Source organism: Gamsiella multidivaricata (genome assembly GCF_025024155.1).
Source record: "Gamsiella multidivaricata strain RSA 2152 chromosome Unknown BC939scaffold_95, whole genome shotgun sequence".
Taxonomy (NCBI): domain Eukaryota; kingdom Fungi; phylum Mortierellomycota; class Mortierellomycetes; order Mortierellales; family Mortierellaceae; genus Gamsiella; species Gamsiella multidivaricata.
The window spans coordinates 98,532-119,486 of record NW_026251803.1 but is presented as its reverse complement, the minus strand read 5'-3'; the positions used below and the strand labels follow the sequence as shown (position 1 = coordinate 119,486).

Genomic DNA, 20,955 nt, shown 5'->3' with positions numbered 1-20,955 from the left:
TACTGTGTCCTTCTTCTTTTACAACAAATCCTATGAGAAGGACCTCAGTGCTTAGAAACCTGCTTTTCTCTCGATTGATGATTAGTTTTGCTTCAATTAATCGATTGACGACCACAGTGATGTGAGCTAGATGTTCTTCGATTGACTTCGAATAAACAATAATTCATCAGATTATGTGCTGCCATAATGCAGACCACCAAGCAAACGAGACATTCCTCGCTGGAAAATGCTCATCGGAGGTCTTAACCCAAATGGTGCTCTTGCAAACATGTATTGCTTGCCATTGCAGATGAAGGCTGTCAATGGTTGACTCGCCTTGTCCACTGGCATTCGATCATATGCTTGAGAGATCGATTGTCGAAAAGTACTTGTGTCCTGCCGCTTTTTGCTGAATATCTACTATGAGTGGTAAAGGAGAGTTGTCTGTACCCTCTAGCTGTTTATTCAATGTGCGAGGGTCGAGGCACACGCGGTACTTCATGATGTTGCCATCTAGGTCCCAGCGAGCAGCCATTGTCAGAGAATTGTTGTATGGATTGCCTTTCGGCGTGAGCACAATGACTCCTGTGTCTCACCACTTCTGTACCGTTCTATCTACTTCATTTTTCTCTACCTATACGTGAAACGGTCAAGACCATTCCTGGATTACGCGACTTTCATCGAATCATATGGTTTTGGGTATATGGTTTCATTAGCTTTGAGAGAGGGCTCGAGCGCTCTCATAAAATCTTCTTTTTGCTTGATGAATTCAGGCGTGCGTTCTTTCAAAGGCGTCTCTTTTGGCACTACCGATGGTTTCTCATCGGATGGCATCCATAGAAATTCTTCTTCGCTTGGTGTCGGCATAACCACACCTATGATAGCAAACCCAAATCTAGGAAAGAGATTCATTCCTACGATGAAATCGTAGTGAGCAATGTCCATGACATGGAGTTGGTACTCGACTGACCTTCTATTGCACACTAGCTGAACTCTGTCGCAGGTAATGAAGCTGTCTGTGCTCGAACCTCTTTGTATCATCGCAATTGACTTATGTTGTCGCTCCAAATTGATCGTCTTAGGTATATTGCGATACAGAGTACGGAGAGGGCTGTAGCGTGGATTTAGTTTGGAAACTCTAGTATTTCAAATCGGTCGTCTTCAAATACACTGTAAAAAAATACATTAGTGCAGAGGCTGGCTATAGTGGACCTGTCGGAAAAGCAGCGTCAACAACTAAAGGCGTTTCAGAGGGGGCATCCTCGTTGAATCCTTAGCCGGAACAATGGAAAGGGTAAGATCAAGGATTGACTTTGCATTTCAATCGAGCAGCCTCGGGCATCCTCAGAGACTGATGATAGTAACAAAGGATACTTGATGCAGAGCGATAATGGGCGTGGACATTTGTCTGCTCGGCAAGCCTGGGACGAATACCATGGTCCTGTGGCGGAAGCAAAAAGGCAAGACTCGACCTGGGCGTCTACCAAAGCGCGTAACAGGGCGTACCAACGCAGGGGCCAACTTGTCAAGTTGATTATGGCGAGGGCCGAAAAGGAAAAGCAATCAATCGAGCCCATTTTGGATACCTTGACAACCAGCTACAAGGGTCGATCTATCAACTTTGCTCGAGAACAATTTCTTGCAAGCAGCAAGGAATGAAATCAGGTGCGGACGCAAAAACTTGGAGCACAATTAGCACAGTTTTATCACAGTTTGCAAGAGCACACTAAATGCTAATCGTTCTTGTGGCAACTTTATTGCTTTTACTTTGTTACGAGAGCGTTGATAGAGGCTAGAGTAGAGGGTAGGGCGAGGGGTAAGATATGGTAGATATGGTATGATTGGTGCTTAAGCAGAACGAGAGGGAGTGACACAGAGAGAGAGTCAGAATCATGAATCATGAGTAGCATGGTCGATGGCAGGAATGGAGAAGAGCAGGGAATAGGGAAGAGGAGGGAAGGGAGTGACAAAGGACAAGGAGACAAGGATAAGGAGGGAGGGGATAGGTGAAGCGACTCTTAGGAACCGAGAACAGGGCGGGAAAAACAGACGTGTCTCTCACTCAGGAACGGCCAAGCACAAGCGCACTCGAGCAGCAGGAGTATGTCGTTTTTCTGTTTTGTCTATCCATAAATGGAGCCAAATATCAATTAAAAGACGGTAGTGAGGGAGCGTGCGAAGAATTGTGCTGCAGAGAAGCATTTGGAGATGGAAGAGTCAGGTCGATTGAAAGGTGTAGTATCCGCGGTGCGCAATTCCTGCAGTAACGCGACCCTGGAAATAGTAAATAATTCTCCTGAAATAATAACATTCGTATTGCTATCGGACGACTCCTCAGGCAAGACGTCGAGGTTGCCTTCACCAGAGTTCAATATATTTTATTGAGTCTGATAAGCGTACCTCTAATTTTAAGTGAAGATATTATCTACACACACACACATACATACAACCACCAAAACAACATGTACAGCAACGATATCAACAGCCTGTCCCTCGACATCCAGCAGATGAACATCGATAACGAGGATTAGCCATCGGGCAATGCTCCTGAGGCGACACCAACGGACCAAGAAATCTTGGTCCAAATGAACGAGCACCGACGGTCGCTGAAAGAAAAGAAAGCCGACCTTAGCCGCTCTCTTGCCCTTGCGTCGGATGACGACGATGTTGCGAAAAAAGAGCAAGCCCATGAAGAGGCCATCCACGAGCTGAATGCACTCGAAAAGCGAATCCACCTACTCATTGAGCCCATTGAAGACAGGGCTTCGCTTAATGAAGCGTTGGGTCCCAATATCAAACGACAAGGTAACGACTCTCCGCCTCTTTCGGAGAATAAAAGATTCGAAGAATATACTGTTACGAAGTCATTCTGGTCCCGCCCAAAAGACTGGGTGGAATAGTCGGGACATCTATGAAGCTGGGGACCAGAGCTGCTATCAAGGACATAGCTCACTGTTTTTTTAGGTCTCTTCAAAGTTTGATTTTTTATGGGTGTATACATTTGAGTTGACGGGCAACCCGGGTCAGCTCAAATCACAGAGGCAATTACACAAGGCGTAAAAAAATAAGGCCCACTCAAAACAAATGGCGCAAACGGCCTTTCCTCCATACTCGATCTCTGCACCTCTCACCTCACGCAGCCATGCAAAGTGTTGCACTATCTGCGGTTAATGCAGCCTTTGCAAAGGGATCTAACAAATATTATTCGGCTGCGATGATCTTACGCCATTGAGCAGCGAGATTGAAAGAGGAGACATGCGCTTTATCCTTCATCGAAGATATGGATCAAGCTGTACCAGCACCATGTTCTGCCACTTCAAAGAGGCATGCATTAACAGAGCTACACTTATCCCAGGCGAAGAGGTCCAGGCTGATGCGGAGCTTAGTGGTACCTATGAAAGCGAATAAATGGAGTATGGGAGTGAGTTGGGAGTGTGGGAGTGAGAAATGAGATGGATGATCCAGTCTGCCTTTATTTTTGGGCGCAGGCACATTTGAGTGGACATTATTAAGGTTCAAAATGAGTTGACCTGAGTTGCCCGGTCAACTCATTTGTTTTCATTGTATTTAGTTGTTAGCTTCGTTAGCAGTTTATATCTTTTATCAGGCTTTCATATATCAACAGGTCTTTGTAGGTTTCCAGTATCAAAAGGAAAATAATAAGTATAAAAGAAGGCCAGCCCACCCCTAAGTCGGTTGAGCAAGAGTAGAGATAGGACTCTGTGTGCTATTGCCTCTCTTCACCCCCATCGTTCCTCATCTTAATTCGCCACCTTCTCCCTCGGTCACAAGTCCTTACCTTGCTGACAAGATCCGATACAAGTCCTTCCGCAAGTCTCCGCAACGGCTCTTTACGATCCCTGGCCTGTCCCGCACTAGTGTCGACCGATCCAGGTGTTTGTTGTCCCCAACTAGAACAAGGTGGACCCCCGCACCTTTGCTAGGTAGAGACCATGATCCGACAATAATGACCAAGGAGGACCGCGAATAGTACCCCTTGGAGAATGGAGCGTTCCTGGCACAGGAACCAAGAAGGAGTCCCCTTTGAGCTGATATATCCCTAACTCGGCTGTATTATTGTTGTTATCTAGTCCTCAGTAGATAGTGTTCCCTTTCTCTGCATTCTCGAGAGAGGCACCTGTGGAACTAAGTGATCCCTTTAGTATCCAACAGTAAGTGTCTCTTCTCTTTTGTTGTTTGTTCTCCTTGTCATAATGTTATATACATACCTTGAGTAGCCTTTCTGTATAGTAATCTTGAGTTCCCTGAACTGAGAGAGCTCCCCCCAGCGCCCAAACAGTTTCGGTTGTCAAACCTTCATAGTAAGCGTCCTTTCTTCTTTTCCGTATATGATCTATCGTTGAAAAAACAAACATCATACTTACAGATTAGTCCTCTTCTATCGTTCTAGACCTACTACACCACAATGCTACGATTTAAAAAGGACAGCGATCCTCGGGCGTTCTTGGATCAAGCGAAGCACATTGTCTGCGCGTACGTGGGAGATGACATGTTTGAGGACCAATGCAGTCGCTACTTGTCGTACCACGCCGTGAGCCCCTTCCATAGTCAAGCCCTCAAAGAAGAGTTTGCTAAAAGACCGAAGTCGAAGCTGGCCTGGGATGAGTGCGAAGCAATCTTTCTTAAGATTGCGTTAACCGAACAAGAGCGCATTGAACAGATAAAACAGCTGTTGGCGACTGGACGAGAAAACAGAGAGTCTTACCGCCAGTTTGCCATGCGTACTGCTCGAGACATTCGCATCAATGGTGTCAAGGATGACAATAAAATGGTTCTCACATTATTGAATGCCACCGTTGTAGTGTGGTAAACCCACACAGGGCATAGACGGGGTATACAGGTACAAGGAACGGACACAACACCTGATATGATACGATGGGAGGAATAGGTACAGGCAGTGTTTCTCAAAAATATTCGACTTTTATTCGACTCGTGCTAGGCCAATGTAAAATTCGAATGAAATTCGAAATTCGATTCGACAGTTACATTGGCCTAGCACGAGTCGAATATTTTTGAGAAACACAGGACACTCATACGATCATACCAGGCGTGTGCCGCACGTGCAATTACAGGATGTGCAATTAGAAGAGCATGCATTTAGACAAGAGTCAATAGGGTTTGCATTTATAGAAATTTTCTTTGGTCAATAAATATCAGGGCCAAATGGTTCCTGGTCTGTTTCCTCACTATACTTTGCTCAACACTTGCCCCCGCACGACACTCCAAGTCGCTCCACGCATCCCTGTCCCAACACACTGTACCCTTCGATCGGTATACTCTGCCACAGCTGGCCTTCATAGCATATCGCCCAGCAAGAGTAGAGACGGGACCCGTGCGTCTGAACTAATGCACCTCTAGTGCCCCCCAAGTGTTCCTGCGAGTCCGCTCACATTACCTGCCTGCCCCCACGACAGGTAATGATCATGGTCTCATAACGAACAAGAGCGGAGGATCAAGAACAGTACCCCTCGATGCCGACGTCTGGACACAGGAGTCAAGACAGAGTCCCTTTGACCTTGCAGATCCCTAACCTGAGTGTGTTGTCGCCGTTCTTATTCTCGTAAATAGTTTTGCTGTCTTTATTATCCTCACCGTTGAAAGATCTCTTACCAGTGCCACCACATCTGGAGCTTTATCCATACACCGTAAGATAATTATTATGTAGAGACTTCGTAAAGCAGAAGAGACGTTTATTGAGCAACATATTCACAGCTAGTACTTTTACCTGATATAGAGCCACTACACTACACCGTGTCTCTTGATACTCTCAATAACATGGTCACTCGCCTCCATGTTAGGAAGGGAGCCTCAGTTGACTTTGCCTCTATCAACGACTTCACAAGCGTTCTTAGTGGTTTGGTCGGTCCGCAAGCGCATATAATAGAGACGCTAACGGCACTTCTGCCGGTATCTCGACGGGTGCTTCGCGAAACAAGCGCAGCAGGGGATCGAATCGATTCTCCCCAACGAACAAGAAGCCCGAGCCGAAAGAGGCATTCCGAGGTCCCAACAATAGAACAAGCCAGCTGCTTGACTGCAAGCTCTGTGGAATGAACCCCACCCATGAGACTGCATGCCATAAGCAGTACTCCAAATGTGGTCGACGCGGCCATAACGATGCCGAATGCCGCGGAGACAGGCACATGCCTCGATTGTCCGGTAAGAGCACAACGAATGATAATAATCACACTGTCCAAGCAATCTCGGTTGTCCAAATAAGTAATCAATCTAATGAGCCTTGTCCTCTGCTACCTTCAATGACTCAGGTCCCTACAAGGGCGCAAGTGAAGGAAGTAGTGAAGTAGGAGCAAGTAAAATAGACAATAAGATTGACAAGCAATATACGTATATTCAAAATAAATGCAATAACATCTAAACAAATGTGGCACAAGTGCGGCACATCTTTTCTAAATGTAGACTACCTGAAAAAGGATAATTTAACGATGAAGACATCAATGATTTCAATCTCTGGTAAATCATAGATTCAGCGTTCGAAAGTAGGCGTTAATCGGATAGGAACTTCTCACAAATACTTGTTCAACCAACGCTTTTCGACACCATGATCAATCTCACTTTGGTCGTCGACAGCATCGCTGCGCTTGAGGTACTTGTTGAACCAACGCTTCTCTATCATATCATCACTGTCTCCACGCTTCGAGAATTCGGCGTCGTGATGAGCGTCCATGATGTCATCGAGCTTATTTCCAGACGGAGCAGTCAGACCACTTGGGGCTGCTGGGGCTGCTGGGGCTGCTGGGGCTGCTAAAACGGCAGCAACTCCAAAGAGTGCAATCATTGGCAGGGTGGAAATAAACTTCATAGTGGGAATTTTGTTTTTCTTGACTTGAGGAATTCGAGCTTTGAGATGCTCCCCACGACACTCCTCACGACGCCTTATATAGACTTAATTTCCGCATTCACAAATCAAAGAGGTGTTTTGAGGCACAATCGCGCCAAAATTTTATTTTTCTCTTTAAACAGACTACAGACATCTCACTAAGGTTGCTCACTTCCAACCAAGATCCTACACGAAACACTACTAAATTTGTCGTAAAAAAGAGCTTGTTATTATTAAAGGTCGGTTGCGTGTTTTTGAGGCACAGAATGCGGCCAGGTTGAAAATGCAGTCTCGCAACGTCGATGTTACCACCCCCTCTTTCCTTCTTTCCTCCTCCACCTCCACCCGCCATGCCCCAACAGTCTGTCCCTCCACCTCCACCCGCCATGTCCCAACAGTCTGTAGCAGAATACCCCGACCTAGGACCAAGGGCTGAATAAAACCCCCCACTTTTCATCTCCTTGACATCAACTCACCGCAAAATATCTCATAATCTACCTTTATTGATCACCCTTATTTTGATGTATAATTTATCTGACAACATGACAGCAACGGTTATTTTGATAACCCTTATTGATGTATAATTTATTTGTATGATAACCCTTATTGATGTATAATTTATTTGTATGATAACCCTTATTGATGTATAATTTATTTGTATGATAACCCTTATTGATGTATAATTTATTTGTCGTCGCCTGAATGTGCAAAGCGAAGTTGATCGATGTGACGACTAAAGCCTATTGTTCGACAGGAAGAGACAATGGGTATCCCACCCACTCCCACTCCATGTCACGAACGATGAGTGTGAAGGAACAGGAGTGTGCGAGAGAGCAATTGGGCCTGAGTGCATTTGGCGACAAATGCACGTCACACGTAAACAATCTCCAACGCGTTCAACACACTCACCCTCGTCGCGTCCAACACTCATCACTTCCCCTAGACACACTCCACCCTCATCTAGCAACACCCTCAACACCACCAACGAACAGGAACCCTTCCCGGTTCCTTCGACTCAGCTCCCTCCCTTGATCAGCGTCCCTCCCTTCCTCATTCAACTCCGTCACTCTCACCAAAGCCCCTGCACTCATCACCTTGCCACGAAGAGAAGCTTTATTCACTATAAGCTTTCTACTTACTCTAATTTCAATGTCCTCCTATTCCTTTGTCCACTTGTCCCAGCTCGCATCTAGAAAATGCATTAGCATAAATACTTACCTTGTCCTTGTAGCCATAGTACACTATCTTGCAATAAAATATTATCATTGCCATTTCCTTCCCTTGCTTCCAATCCCTGCCTTGCCACTTTGTGACACTCCAGCCCCTTGTTCATCTCGTACTAGATAGTGAACCACTTTGGCTCTTATAGTTTTTTTTTTTTTTTTTTTTTTTTTTTTTTTTTTTTTTTTTTTTTTCCAATGGACAATCTTTGCCAGGGTTTATTGGTTATTTTATGGGGGTTACTATTTCTCGCTGGTCAGGATGTTCCTGTTTGTCCCGAACAATGGTAGGAGGCGCCATATAAATCCCGCGTATTTTCCCGCAAGCCTGCCTCGGTCGTCCTGTTCCTGCTAACTTGATATCTTGATCCTTTGGACTGGCTCTCTCCTGTGTGACTTGATTCGGCAAATATTCAACTTATGTTTCGATCCGGCATATATGTACGGCTTCCTTACGATGTTACTGCGGCCCTCGAGTGATTTCTGAAGTAAATTATTTAGTCTCCTCTCTCAATAGTCCCCCCCGTAACCTTAGTGCTGGAGAACGGCTCTGGCAAATCCGAGTGATTGTTCTGAAAAATCTCCTCGTAGCCCACGGTGGCGTACGAACCTGAGCAGAATAGAACATTCTCTCAGGAGGGAGCCAATCCCCTGCTGCCCGCAATCCGAAAGGTAATTTATACACGGCCCCCCATGCCGAAAAACAACCGCACCAAGCTGGACCCGAAACTAGGATCCACAGCACTGTTCTCTGGAAGCTTCGCGTGATACTACTGTACCATACAGGCTCGCCCGCCCGGCACTTTGGCTCTTATAGTTATTTATTTGTTTTTTTTTAAAAAAAAAAAAAAAAAAACCCCCCCTACTTAGGATTTTCATTTCTAAATCCTCCGTGGTCAGGTGTGTGCAGGGCCGCACAGACGGGTACGCTTCTTCAGCAAAAGCAGAACTCATGGGTCTCCTAGCTGCCATCCTATCTGCACCACCAGACCAAAACATTATTGTGGAGCTCGACAACCAAGCGGTCGTGCAACAATACCAGCAGCTTGTGCGTTCCCGTGCGGACACGTTACCTCGTAAGCGGTTCCGTAGTACGTACTCCGGACACTGGGCAGCACTACACAAAATTGTCCATGATCGGCCTGGGTCGGTGGAGGTGAGGTGGATCCGTGGGCACAGCACCAACACGGGCAACAATCTTGCAGACACTGTGGCGACAGCCGCCGTCCGAGTCGAGTCAATGCCCTGGTCAGTTGATTTAAGCGAGCAGCAAGACATCCGCTTTTTTGCACATTGCCACGACCATCTTGTGGAACATTGCAAACGGTCAAATCAGGTGGAAGTGGATCTAGGGTGGAAAGGAGTCTTTATTCGTATCAATGCTGCTGTCTAGTTCTACGTGTGGATGGGGTTTATATAAACTGGCTGGATAGATAGCAACAGTGTTCTAGAAAGTCGTAGAAAGATGGGCGAAGCGCTGATGACATCATAATGCACTTAACCGAGCATAAACCTGTTGCAAACATGATCTGCGGCAGCTACTCAAGCAGCAGACGACAATCAGGCGTCATCAGGCCTGGACAACCCAACGTCGTGTCAAGAGAGCGATACCAGATCTTGCTGACGTGGAGTGGCGGCCCACCCTTGCCCATGTCCACGACAAGCGTTCTGTGCACACGTTCTTCAGCAGTGCTGCTGATACGTCCCAGAGGACACATCATATTAAGAAGCTGCATGGTATGCTGCCTACCCTGAATACCATGAAGGCTCGCCACCCGAGTCTATATCCTGACCGTGTCTGCTGCGTCTGCGATGTTCAGGACGAAGACAACCATCACCTGTGGACGTGCAGTGCTATTAGAGATGTCCACAAGGAGATCTGGCGCGAAGGGCTACAGCAGATTGATAAGTGGGGACGAGCTGCAACGACCGCATACAACAAGAACAGCAAGAAGCAGCAAGAGCGTGATAGGATCCGCGCTGGAGCCGCCGCTGCTGCACCGAAACCCATTCGATGGGTTTGTCCTAACAACGAGACCCACATCCGAGGTCTATCCTGTATCGCCGGGACCCGATCAATGCTCAAAGGCGACGAGTATTATGACCGCTCTCCGGATCTGACCTGGAGCATCAGCGATTTATGCCGTGGCATCACACCCGTAAGCCTTATCAAGGAGTGGGGCAGTCTATTTACCTCGCCATCGTCGATTGCGCGCCAGGTCATTCACAAGTTCGTCGGCTTTATTGAGGAGAAAGCTACGGAGCTGATCTGGAAACCACGCTGCAAGGCCACCATTGCTCGAGAGCGAGAATGGGGGATCACAGCCAAGATGAAACGAACTCCATACAAGGGACCGAGAGGGGACTGGAGTGATGGGTATGGATACATTAGCGACGATGACCAATGTCCGTGTGGTGCATTACTCGCTGACCATGTAAATGGGAGCTGCCCTGGCCCCGTGCTTGACCCAGACGCAGCGGATCGGACGCTGCTGGATTGCCTGCAAGGGAGGAGGCGGTTGACAACCATGGAGGGGATGGGGAAGATACCCTTCTTGTAACAAGGTGTTTTCAGCTTTTAACACACTGATGAGGTGTGGCAATTGTTGCGCAGGCCCTAGGGGCAGGCCCGGGGAATGTGACCTGTCTTTTGGCGACTGTGGATCGGTTCCGCTTTGGTGGTGAGGACAGCGATAGTAGATCTTTGCTAGTTAGTCTGATAGATTCGCAGAGTCAATTGACTCGAGAGACAAGTTGTTATAAAAAAAAAAAAAAAAAAAATTTTCATTTCTAAATCCTCCAGGTTAAGTTCAAAATTGATGATTAAAGATATTTCTTTTTCATCTCCTCTTAATTAGCTATTGTGTTATTATTCGAAGGAGTACGATTACGGTACGGAGGACGAATCTCGCATGGTGCTGGTTTATCTGGTCTTGTTAAATGCACTGTCGCTTTAGCTTTTTGGACAAGTTGGCTGACTGGTGAATAAGTGCCTCCCTTACACTGATCGACGCGATCCTGCACTGAGTCACTTGCACAACTCACAACAATACTTGTAAATTGCCTCTTATCGCCACAGTCCGCTTCCAAATTGTAGGCACCTGTAAAATATCCACCATTAATTGTATCGAGCATTACTTGAGTAGCTTGACTCCCTTCTCCAAGAAAATTTTCAACGTTTACGGCGGAACCAACTGAATATGCGCAGAAGCATCTTGATACATTATCATCACCAGCATCCGCTTTTCGACTTCTTTTTTTAACAGTTGAACATTCGTTTTGTGCCTGAAGTTTCTTGATGCAATTTTCTGCGTTTCCCCTCAGATGAGCTTGCCCAGTGTTCTTGGAAAACTTGAATATTTCAATTGCAGCTTTTGCAATCGTAGCACCGCAGATAGAGAAATCAATAGCTTCGACTGAAACATCGTCTGGACGTTTTTCTAATGCTGTAATATTAGGTAGAACAGCACCACTGCAAACTGTAAACACAAAAGCAGCCAGGAGAGTAAATTTCTTTAGCAGCATTTCAAGAAACTAAATAAATATAAAAAAAGGCAAGGAAATATAATTGAGTTGATTCTGTGCTGTAGTTCACGAGAGACAAAAAATGTAGATAGGAGACTTTTTGTTACTTACAGTTGGCGCTTCAGATCGATTGTGAGATGTGACAAAAAAAAGAGGGACGGCACTTGGGATGGCGCTCATTGTGAGGTACAGAGAGTATGATTCTTTCATTGGCTCACTTTACATTTTTCTACTCAAGTTCTTGATGGGTTCAGTTCTGTGTAATGAGGAATTTGCATGATTGGTCTTTAATGCTTTCCTCCAGCAACGAAACAGCACACAGGATTGATGTTTCTACAGCTAAAGCTACAATTTGAGCCCACTGCTATGCTTGGGAAAAAAATGAGGGAAATGACAACATTGACAGCTATGGCAATGGCTTCTTTGGCTTCACAGAAACCAAACATCGATGGGAAAAGTTGACAGAATTTGTAATTCGGGTAGATTGTATACATGAAATGTCTGTCTTTATTCATTTGCTGAAATGTAAGAAGCTTCTTCCGCCCTCTGGGAACCAGGTTCAGGTAGAGTGTCTTTAAAAAGATACCGGTGGGGTGGTAGAACATCCTTCGTCGTAAGTCTGTCAATCAAGCAGCCTATACAGGCGATGGTTCTCGAACTCTTTGTTTGCTCGAAACAGAATATCTTCAGACTGCAGGAAATTTTGACTTCATCTCTGTTACCGCAGATGCAGCATATATAAAGTAAATCAACACACATGTTGAAAATGAAAAGTGTTGCGGAATGAGAAAGATAACAGTGTTGCGGAATGAGAAAAACAAGAGTGTGTGAGAGATTTCATGAATTTACTTCAAAAATGGCGAGCTTAAATGACGTTAACGATGTAAGCCACATCCTTTGAGCAACGTTTTTACCACGGTTTAATTAACCGTGTATCTGACAACGTGACAGCAACTGGCAGTTACGGCTCTCAGAGGACGGAGGGTCGCTGTGTAGGGATGGTGTCTTGGAGAATCTGTAGGATAAGTCTATCTGTTCCCTCTTCGTTGGGTGCCTCCAACATTCTCAATGGCGCGAGTGGGATGAATTTGGAAGCTTCTCTTGTTTTCACAATTAAATCTTCCCATAAATCTTCCCATTCGACCTTCGTGTACGGGAACAACACTTGTTTTGAATCTTTCAGGTTTGGAACGAGCCAGAACAAATGGAATCGCTGCAAAGCAATGTCTTCCTGAAGTGTAACCCTTGTTCCATTTCTATTTTTCAAGGTCACTTTCCTCCGCTCCTTTGGAACATTGGTCGTTTCTGCTCCAACTAGTTCATCTTGTATCTCGAAAAAGATATACTCTGTGGATGATTCGATTCTCTGAAATGCTAAGAAAAGTTCTCTTACAGCCTTGGACCTTGATAGAAAAGAATGATATATTTCAGAGTTAGATCTCTTTCTTAGTGCATTGTTTTTCGACTCTTTTCGACTCTCTTACTTGCGTGACATTGTTCGTTAATTGGTTAATTGAGGAATAGATCCTTTGAAGGCTTTATATATGGTATCTGGAGCCAAGCATAAAAGTGTGGCTCAATGCGTGTTCGATTGCGGCAATTTGAGCTCCAAGGTTTTAGCCTGTTCCTTCTGACAAAGTAACATTTTTCGATAAATATGACCGAGTCTTTTTTTATATCGATCATCAAATTTCCTATCGACTGATGTCTATCGTTTCGTTCCAATGCCGCCAGAATCAAACGAAGAAGAGGGCCATTCAAATGTTGACATAGATCCACAGGTGCCAATCACTATTAGACGCGTGCCGACTAGCTTTCGGAGAGTTACCTTTACTAATGAGGCCAAACAAGACAAGGAAGTCCCCGTGAAGCGATGTGCTGTTTGCTGTAGACTGCTATACAAGGAAGAGTACTTTGCGCTCCGGAAAGATGATCAAAACATAATCGAAGAGAAATTCTTTCAAGCAAGGGCTGAAGCACTGGCGGAAGGAGCTACTCCCGAGTTTGCGCAATCGATGACTTGGCCATTGCTGAATTACTGTGACAATGATGGAATGCGGATTCGTGAACTTGATGTAAAACCTGGTGGCAAACATTCAGGCTCAATCGTTGTCTGTGCTAGACATAAATCAGGGAGAAGAAAAGACTTGGACGGTGTCTTTAGTTACGTAAGTTGGAGACAGACATATGATGATTTATTTCCTCAGATACGGTTGTACTGATGTGTTGTGAATATGTGGGTATTAGATGAAGTTTGTCAACGAGAATTGGATGTACCCAGGTGAACAACCTGATGAAATTAGAGACCTTAATCCAGTCGGTGAGGGATATCTGAGTCCAATTTTGGTATTCTGTGAATTGACCAATTCACGTAGCAAACTTACCCCTTCCTTCCGTGCTGGCTATCATTTTGTGTCTGGGAGGATTGGTTTGTGAAAGAGTAAGCAGTACCTTGGAGCTCATGCAGGAACTCGAGGATTGATCAGGCTTTCGGACATGGACGCAAATTTATCAATTCAAGATAAAATTAGGATCCGCGCTGCCTGGCTTTGGATGAAGCTAAACCATCCGCTGATAAAAGAATTGAATGTCGATGAGCCTAGCGATCTAACGGATGCTACCGAAACGCTTCTTGAATACAATGCTGAAGCGGTTGACGAATCTGCCAATATGTCACGACTTGAGGCTTTTCATATGGGACCCGTAGGCACTGGTGGTCCCACGACAGCCGACGAGGCAAACAACCTAGCCAACTTGACTTTTGGTTTGTTGGGACGAGATCAAGAGGTCGTTAAATACTCAAACCCCCGTCTTTTGGGCTATTTATTCCCGACGTTGTACCCAAGCGGCCAAGGGTTCTTTTCGTTGGACTACAGTGGTGTAAAACGAGGATGCAATGACGAAATTGAAGTGTTCGAAGTAGAAGATATTAATTATCGAAATGACCAGGCAAGTGTTCAAGATCTTTCGTTGTTATCTGAGGACAATAGTGATGGATCGACGTCCGATGCTTGTAGCGTTGACGAGCCCAGTGATGATCAAGACCAGATCGAAAATCCAGAAGCCGAGTATGAAGAGTCTGATGTAGATTCAGACTCTAGTGATAATGAAGGTACTTACACTAACTCCGGGAATTGAGTAAATGTTTTCCGATTTTTCATTCTTCTTATCAGAATAATTTATATGATGGACCCTCCTTTGTGAAATTCAACCATGTTGTAGTGTTGCCTCCAAAGCTTCAAGCATAGTTCATTTGAACTGCCAACTACATTACTAAAGAAGGTACGAATAAATGTTTGATACCATGTCATTTACTCAATTTCCGGCCCCTGGTGTTTTTATTTCGTACTCGGATCTTTCCCACCAAGTCCCTACCAAGTCATTATTCTCAGTAGCCAGTGTGACCTCCATTAGCGTTCTTCAGCGCCTCATTCCTTCGCGGCATGCTCTCAATTAGGGTCTGGCAGACTGAAGCCGGAATATTGTTCCATTCGACCTGCAATCGTTCCCACAATTCGATCATTCCCTCAGGAGGCTTAGGATACTTGGCTAGTTGCCTCTCGAGATGCTCCCAGAGGTGCTCTATCGGATTCATATCTGGAGAGCGTGCGGGCCAAAAGAGCAAGTTGTAGTTCTTTTTCTCGAAAAATCTCCTTGATACTCCCACGGTATGCTTGGAGTCCTTATCCTACTGGAAAATCATATCCTGTGGCCGGATCCCATACCACTCTTGCGTCAATGCAACGCACTCCTCAAGGATCTCGACATACAACTCAGCATCCATTGTCCCATGGATTTGAGAGATGAAGCCTGGCCCGTCATACGTCATGCAACCCCACATAAAAAGATGACCTCCTCCGTACTTGAGCGTCTCGTCAACGAGCCGGTCCTGGTCGCCGATTTTTGTGTTCTTCTAAACCCAGACCTTCCCATCGGACCCGTATCGGTTGATCCTGGTTTCATCTGTCCATAGAACCCGTTTCCAGTCATCGATAGTCCAATGCTCATACATGCGGACAAAATCCATACGTTCCCTGCGATGATTGGCGGTCAGTTTGGGGCGCTTGACCTTTCGCATTGCCGTCAGTCCCTCCTCCCTGAAGATCTCTCTGACCCTGTTGGTAGAGATGTTGATGCCCAGTTGCTCAGAGAGATGCTTCTGCGCATCAACGGCCGTTTTAAGATCGCCGTTTGTGATACGTCGTACGATTGCGCGTCGAGTGGTTGGGGATACCTGGCTTCGACGGCCGGCTTTGGCTGGAGGAATGCTCTGTTTGACTGTTTGCGCAATTTGGGACACTTTGGACTGAGAAACAGAGTGCTTCCGAGCAATCTGTCTTGTGGTCATACCGGACTTTAGGTTCTCGATGATGAGACCCTCAACGATGGAACTGAGCTTCTTCATTGCGTAGGAGATAAAATGGTAGAAGGAGCTACAGGTTGTGAGAAACGGCGAGAATGCAGATGGTAAGGCGAGGGAAGTGTAAACGATTTAAATATTTTGGAATGAGAGGCCGGAAATTGAGTAAATGCAGCAGATGGACAAATACCTTGCGTTCTCCTTGGAATGATGTCAGAATGATTTCAAACTTCACTATACTGGTTATACGTAGTAATGCTAATTTGGTAATGAAACGTAAGTTCATTCTACCTTCCGTTATAAAATTATAGAGCGCCAATGATAAACCGAGAAAACATTTACTCAATTCCCGGAGTCAGTGTATCTCCAATTTTTATGATTGATGAAGCGTCCATGATATCTGGTGATATCTTGAGTGTTTTATCAAAGGCATTACAGGAAGCAGTAAACACGGAAATAGGTGTCCCTTTTGGGGGAATTCCAGTCATTCTCTTTGGTGATTTTGGTCAGCTTGGGCCTGTCAACAAATCATTTGATAGAACGGATTGGATTTGGAACTCTGAGATTTATCGTTGGTTTGAACGAGTAGATCTGATTCAGCCCTGTCGACAGTCTGGTGGTGTAGAGTTCAAGTCATTGCTCGATGATATCAGATGTGGCATGATTACTAGTGCCACGGTATCCATGTTTTTGAATATTTGTACTCAATCCAGTGATATTCCTGAAGATGCTCTTCATCTCTATCCGTTCAAAAGGGATGTGGACAGGTTTAATTTGAACAAATTGCAAAATCTTCCTGGTGAAGATTGGTACTCTATTGCGTATGATAACGCCAGGATAACGAAGAACGAAGATAAGAGGAGAGCTATCGAATCAGAGACTGGACTCGCCTCTGTGTTATGGCTAAAAGTTGGCGCGAGAGTCATGTGCACGTCCAACGTCGACGTTGCTGGTGGTGTCGTTAATGGAACTACCGGTATTGTGGTTCGATTTTATGATCAACATGTCGTTCAAGTGAGAGAAGATAACACTGGAAGAATTTTCAATATTCAACAAGAGTGCCGACGAACGAAATTTAATGGTCAAGAACGACGCCAGTTTCCTTTGGTTCTTGCTTGGGCATTAACTATTCGCAAATGTCAATCGCTGACGTTAAACAAAGTCGCCGTCAATCTACGTGATGTGTTTGCTAGTGTGCAAACGGTCAAATCAGGTGGAAGTGGATCTAGGGTGGAAAGGAGGCTTTATTCGTATCAATGCTGCTGTCTAGTTCTACGTGTGGATGGGGTTTATATAAACTGGCTGGATAGATAGCAACAGTGTTCTAGAAAGTCGTAGAAAGATGGGCGAAGCGCTGATGACATCATAATGCACTTAACCGAGCATAAACCTGTTGCATAGTGGACAAGCCTATGTAGCATTGAGCAGGGTTCGCACCAGTAAGGATCTGTTCATCAAGAATTGGTCGGCAAAGGGGCTATTGACTGTAAAACATGCAGTCATAACTCGTTTGACAAAGGATTCTGAGGCATCAAGAACAAAAGAAGATGAAGAGATGGACAAGCAAGAAGAGCTCGATTCCGAGGCAGAAGGAGGTGAGGTTTCTAATATGCGAGAGCACGAGTTGCGGCTGCAAGGATGGGAGGATTACACCAACTCAGTCCTAGATCTGCTTTATGGAAGTGGATAGGCGATTCCAACTTCCGGCAATAGGTCTTTATTTCAGAGATCTTCAACTGTTGATCTAGAGAGTGGCGGAGAACAGTCGGTCAATGACGACACATGGTGGGAAGAAAAGGAGGACAATGTTGAGCAACTTGATGAAAGTGGTTTGTTATTGTCCATTGATGAAAAGAACACGCCAGAGTTTGAAGAAGCTATCGGATGCAGTTCAGGAGGAAGACAAAGTATCCATGACAATAACCTGTTGGACCAACAAGAGAACGATTGGTTTACTTTTCGCGAAGACAAGAAAAGGCATTATGACAGCGATAGTCTTGGAAACGATAGCATTGAATGCGATAGCACGGATTCAGAAGTTGGTGCTGTTATTGTCTCGAAGCGAAATAAGGGGAAGAGGAGACGTGTTGAGCATGGATCTTCCAGTGATTTTTTGGACCCTGATATTGTCGCCGGATGGGAATTTGACAGTGACGATGATTCATCTGATTCAAAAGATGATGGTGACTCTGGCGACTCAAGCAACGAAGTCGATGGTAGCAATAGGAAAAGAGCGTATTGTGACGAAGATGTAGAAGCGGAGCTCCGGAAGAAGATGAGGTTTTGCATGGATCAAGAATAAATGAAGTTTGTCACAGTACCACAGCATATTTTTTTTTTGCACTACATAGTCTATTGTATATTTTTTTGGAGGTGCTTCTCGTCTCTGTCTACACTGGCTATCAATTTGTTCAAACAGCGTATGGCGGCAGAAGTTTTACAACTTTCCTTCATGAGATCGCAGGACTCAATACCTTCAATGGGAATATTGCCATTAATTACTCCATGTATCGTCTCGCTCCGAAGATGCATCCTTCTGGTAATAAGACTGTCGACCAAACGTGAACCCACTAATTGAATTCCACCTACTGTAAACTCATCATGATCTGTACCCAATAAATAACCATTTTCGACTCCCCAGCGTTTGCAACCTTCCACAATTTGCGGAATGGAATGGTACCCCATAGTAAGAAACTCATGATCGTGCTGTGACTCAATGGTGCAATTATCATCGACACCAGGAGCACCTTCTGGACTAGAATCAAGAGCTGGAGTTTGCGTTTGCACTGGACAACCTTGACTTGAGTGTTGCGGGGAAACAGACCGTGATGGCATGACCGGCTGAGTATCCTCGGTGGCGGCAGAGGTGGGAGCATTTACTTGAATAAGAGCAGAGGCAGGCGACATCCCTGAGCCAGAGGCAGTGACACATCTTCATAGTATCGGCTGATTGAGCAAGTCATCTCCGCCCCGGCGCAGGCGCAGTCCAAGGATTGAAGGCGACCTTAATCTCTTTGGGATTGAAACTTCTTGAAATGTCCCTTTTCGCTTCGATCCAGCAGTTGGAGTGGCCGTGTGAAGTCCATTATGAGTGCCTGGAGGAATATTTTCCTTGTTCTTATCGTCCTCATCAGACGATGTATCGAGGTCCTGAGAGCCATCATGGGAAGCGGAGGAGAGTGGCAGAGAATTCTTGACTTTGTCATGGTTAGGCTGACCGACGGCATTCGTAACCGAAGGAGAAGAACCCTTGTTCGCAACCGAGGCTGATTGAATGACGTTTGAGGGAATGGCTGTGTTCGCTGGTGGGGACATCAGATAAGTTTGGCGCGTTTTGAAGGTGTAGAGGGGATTGAGCAGGAAATGTTACAGAAAGTGTGTTGGTGTTGATGGAAACGATGTGGGTTTTGATGACTTTTTGTATGGAAATTGCATTAGTAGGGTTAGGGACCCAAAAGGAACAATCGAGGCTTTTCAACAAGACAGAACGGTGTCAGAGGCCTGTCGGTCATGGTGTTGCGAAGCTTCAATGAAAAGTAGGGAAGTGAAAAGAAGTGAAGGTCGTACAAAGAGTGAGGGTTGCGAAGAAGGTGCGAGCTGTAGTGAAGGTGAGGTAGAAGGGAAAAAAAAGAGGTGATAAAAGGAAATCTAAGAAGGGATGAAAAGAGCGGCAAAGGCGATGAAGGCGTGGAAATGGTGGCAAAATTGGTTTGGAACACAGAAATGTTCGGGGTTGTGGGCAAATTTCATGGGGCAGTAAACAAAGTCGACACATGTCTCTGTTGAGGGGTGTGTCACGAAAATAAAGTTAGTAGGATAACGGTTAGCAGGTTAACGCGTGGGTGGCGTGTGAGTCTGATCAGAAAGACGGAACTACGGAAAAGGTGATCACTTTAACTGCAGCGTGTGCTCAGCGGAGTACAAGCCACTTGAGACTGCGCCAAGTAGTTAGAGATCACCTTGGGCTTTACTGTCCCGAACTTCGCCCACACTTCCCGCGCCTTCGACAGACTCCAATCACCAACTGATCAGCATTAACGCCTTACTCAGGGACCCCTTCTAGTTTAAGTCATGGCAAGTCGGACAGTCCTGACGACGAAGACAAATAGTTCTCATAGTTTGTTATTTATTCCTCAGTCTGCAATAAACCTATTTCCTGTTCTATCCATCCTCGATATTCCACTTACCTTGAGAATTCCCATGTCTGTTTCTGACAGCGTGAGAGCAATTTCATGGGGCAGTGAACAAAGTCGACACAGAACTTTGTTCAGGGGTGAGAGCAACGTCTTGAGGCAGAAAACAAACGTTATCAAAAGGCCCTAAGGCACATCAGTCTTTCTGACTAGTCGAAACATCATCAATGGAACCGCAATTGCCAAAACGATGCACTTTCAAGATCTGCAAACAGGGCCTTGTCGGAAAAGACATCAATTCCCTTAACAAACAGCAGAAAGAACATATCCGAAATGTTCACGAGCCATGGACTTGCTACATTGCTGTGAATGTGTCTCCCAGTCAAGATTCTCAACAGATTGGCGTATTTTTTACTTTCCGTCGCATCACAGAGAAGTGTCACTGTTTTTGCGAAACGGGTTTCATAAGCCCACGCAGTCTCAAGGCGCATGTCACTGGAAGCAACTCGGATCCACCTTGTCCTTGTCCTTTCGTTACTCGAAAGGCAAAGGAGGTGGCAAGTACAGGAAAAGTTTTCGAGAACGCCAAAGCCGAAATAAACTACTGGCCCGTCAACAACGTCTCTAAAGGCAGCGATCAAGGGGTCCCGCAATAAAATCACACAGTGCCATGTTTGTCAGTGCATGTCTGTTTTTCTGTTCATTTTTGTTGGAAGTACTGGAATTTTTTTTTTTTTCCTGGCTAGTCAAACACACCTTTTCTTGCAGGCCAGGAGACACCCTTTTGCGCTGGAATTTTTTTTTGTCCGGTGGACACTCTTTCTGCTGGAATTTTTTTTTTCCTGGCTAGTCAGACACACCATTTTCTTGCAGGCCAGG

General features: G+C 45.4%; 8 protein-coding genes across 8 annotated transcripts; 4 read left to right on the top strand and 4 right to left on the bottom strand.

Moving 5' to 3' along the window:
• Positions 1-1,264: 1,264 nt before the first annotated feature.
• On the top strand, positions 1,265-1,638 carry BC939DRAFT_481243 (uncharacterized protein; the record flags this gene model as incomplete). Its single annotated transcript, XM_051559007.1, has 2 exons — positions 1,265-1,273; positions 1,312-1,638. 2 exons carry the CDS (start codon positions 1,265-1,267, stop codon positions 1,636-1,638), a joined length of 336 nt encoding a protein of 111 aa, XP_051407451.1.
• Positions 1,639-4,405: 2,767 nt separating this feature from the next.
• BC939DRAFT_507488 (uncharacterized protein) lies at positions 4,406-4,810 on the top strand (the record flags this gene model as incomplete). The annotated part of the gene is made up of 1 exon (XM_051560889.1): positions 4,406-4,810. The coding sequence occupies one exon, from the start codon at positions 4,406-4,408 to the stop codon at positions 4,808-4,810; it is 405 nt and encodes a 134-aa protein (XP_051407450.1).
• Positions 4,811-5,381: 571 nt separating this feature from the next.
• Positions 5,382-6,366, bottom strand: BC939DRAFT_466262 (uncharacterized protein). Its single transcript, XM_051557620.1, has 3 exons — positions 6,267-6,366; positions 5,735-6,159; positions 5,382-5,645 (listed from the first exon to the last, which is right to left on the bottom strand). Exon 2 carries the CDS (start codon positions 6,111-6,113, stop codon positions 5,745-5,747), a length of 369 nt encoding a protein of 122 aa, XP_051407449.1. The 5' UTR covers positions 6,114-6,159; positions 6,267-6,366; the 3' UTR covers positions 5,382-5,645; positions 5,735-5,744.
• On the bottom strand, positions 6,335-6,934 carry BC939DRAFT_466260 (uncharacterized protein). Its single transcript, XM_051557619.1, has one exon. The coding sequence runs from the start codon at positions 6,818-6,820 to the stop codon at positions 6,524-6,526; it is 297 nt and encodes a 98-aa protein (XP_051407448.1). The 5' UTR covers positions 6,821-6,934; the 3' UTR covers positions 6,335-6,523.
• A 5,513-nt stretch (positions 6,935-12,447) lies between these two features.
• On the bottom strand, positions 12,448-13,487 carry BC939DRAFT_466243 (uncharacterized protein). Its single transcript, XM_051557618.1, has 4 exons — positions 13,412-13,487; positions 13,068-13,213; positions 12,513-12,986; positions 12,448-12,492 (listed from the first exon to the last, which is right to left on the bottom strand). Exons 2-3 carry the CDS (start codon positions 13,076-13,078, stop codon positions 12,554-12,556), a joined length of 444 nt encoding a protein of 147 aa, XP_051407447.1. The 5' UTR covers positions 13,079-13,213; positions 13,412-13,487; the 3' UTR covers positions 12,448-12,492; positions 12,513-12,553.
• On the top strand, positions 13,064-13,942 carry BC939DRAFT_332720 (uncharacterized protein). Its single transcript, XM_051551611.1, has one exon. It carries the CDS (start codon positions 13,308-13,310, stop codon positions 13,803-13,805), a length of 498 nt encoding a protein of 165 aa, XP_051407446.1. The 5' UTR covers positions 13,064-13,307; the 3' UTR covers positions 13,806-13,942.
• Positions 13,920-15,251, top strand: BC939DRAFT_332763 (uncharacterized protein). Its single transcript, XM_051551612.1, has 3 exons — positions 13,920-14,695; positions 14,806-14,865; positions 15,041-15,251. The coding sequence occupies exons 1-2, from the start codon at positions 14,080-14,082 to the stop codon at positions 14,829-14,831; spliced, it is 642 nt and encodes a 213-aa protein (XP_051407445.1). The 5' UTR covers positions 13,920-14,079; the 3' UTR covers positions 14,832-14,865; positions 15,041-15,251.
• A 3,626-nt stretch (positions 15,252-18,877) lies between these two features.
• BC939DRAFT_507483 (uncharacterized protein) lies at positions 18,878-19,258 on the bottom strand (the record flags this gene model as incomplete). Its single annotated transcript, XM_051560888.1, has 1 exon — positions 18,878-19,258. The coding sequence occupies one exon, from the start codon at positions 19,256-19,258 to the stop codon at positions 18,878-18,880; it is 381 nt and encodes a 126-aa protein (XP_051407444.1).
• Between the last annotated feature and the right edge of the window lie 1,697 nt (positions 19,259-20,955).

Bases quoted from the DNA above. Each gene is read 5' to 3' on its own strand.
- BC939DRAFT_466262 (XM_051557620.1), bottom strand. From the start codon at position 6,113: ATGGCCGCGTCGACCACATTTGGAGTACTGCTTATGGCATGCAGTCTC.
- BC939DRAFT_466260 (XM_051557619.1), bottom strand. From the start codon at position 6,820: ATGAAGTTTATTTCCACCCTGCCAATGATTGCACTCTTTGGAGTTGCT.
- BC939DRAFT_332720 (XM_051551611.1), top strand. From the start codon at position 13,308: ATGCCGCCAGAATCAAACGAAGAAGAGGGCCATTCAAATGTTGACATA.
- BC939DRAFT_332763 (XM_051551612.1), top strand. From the start codon at position 14,080: ATGGACGCAAATTTATCAATTCAAGATAAAATTAGGATCCGCGCTGCC. The intron at 14,696-14,805 runs GTACTTACACTA...ACCATGTTGTAG, and splicing joins AGACTCTAGTGATAATGAAG to TGTTGCCTCCAAAGCTTCAA.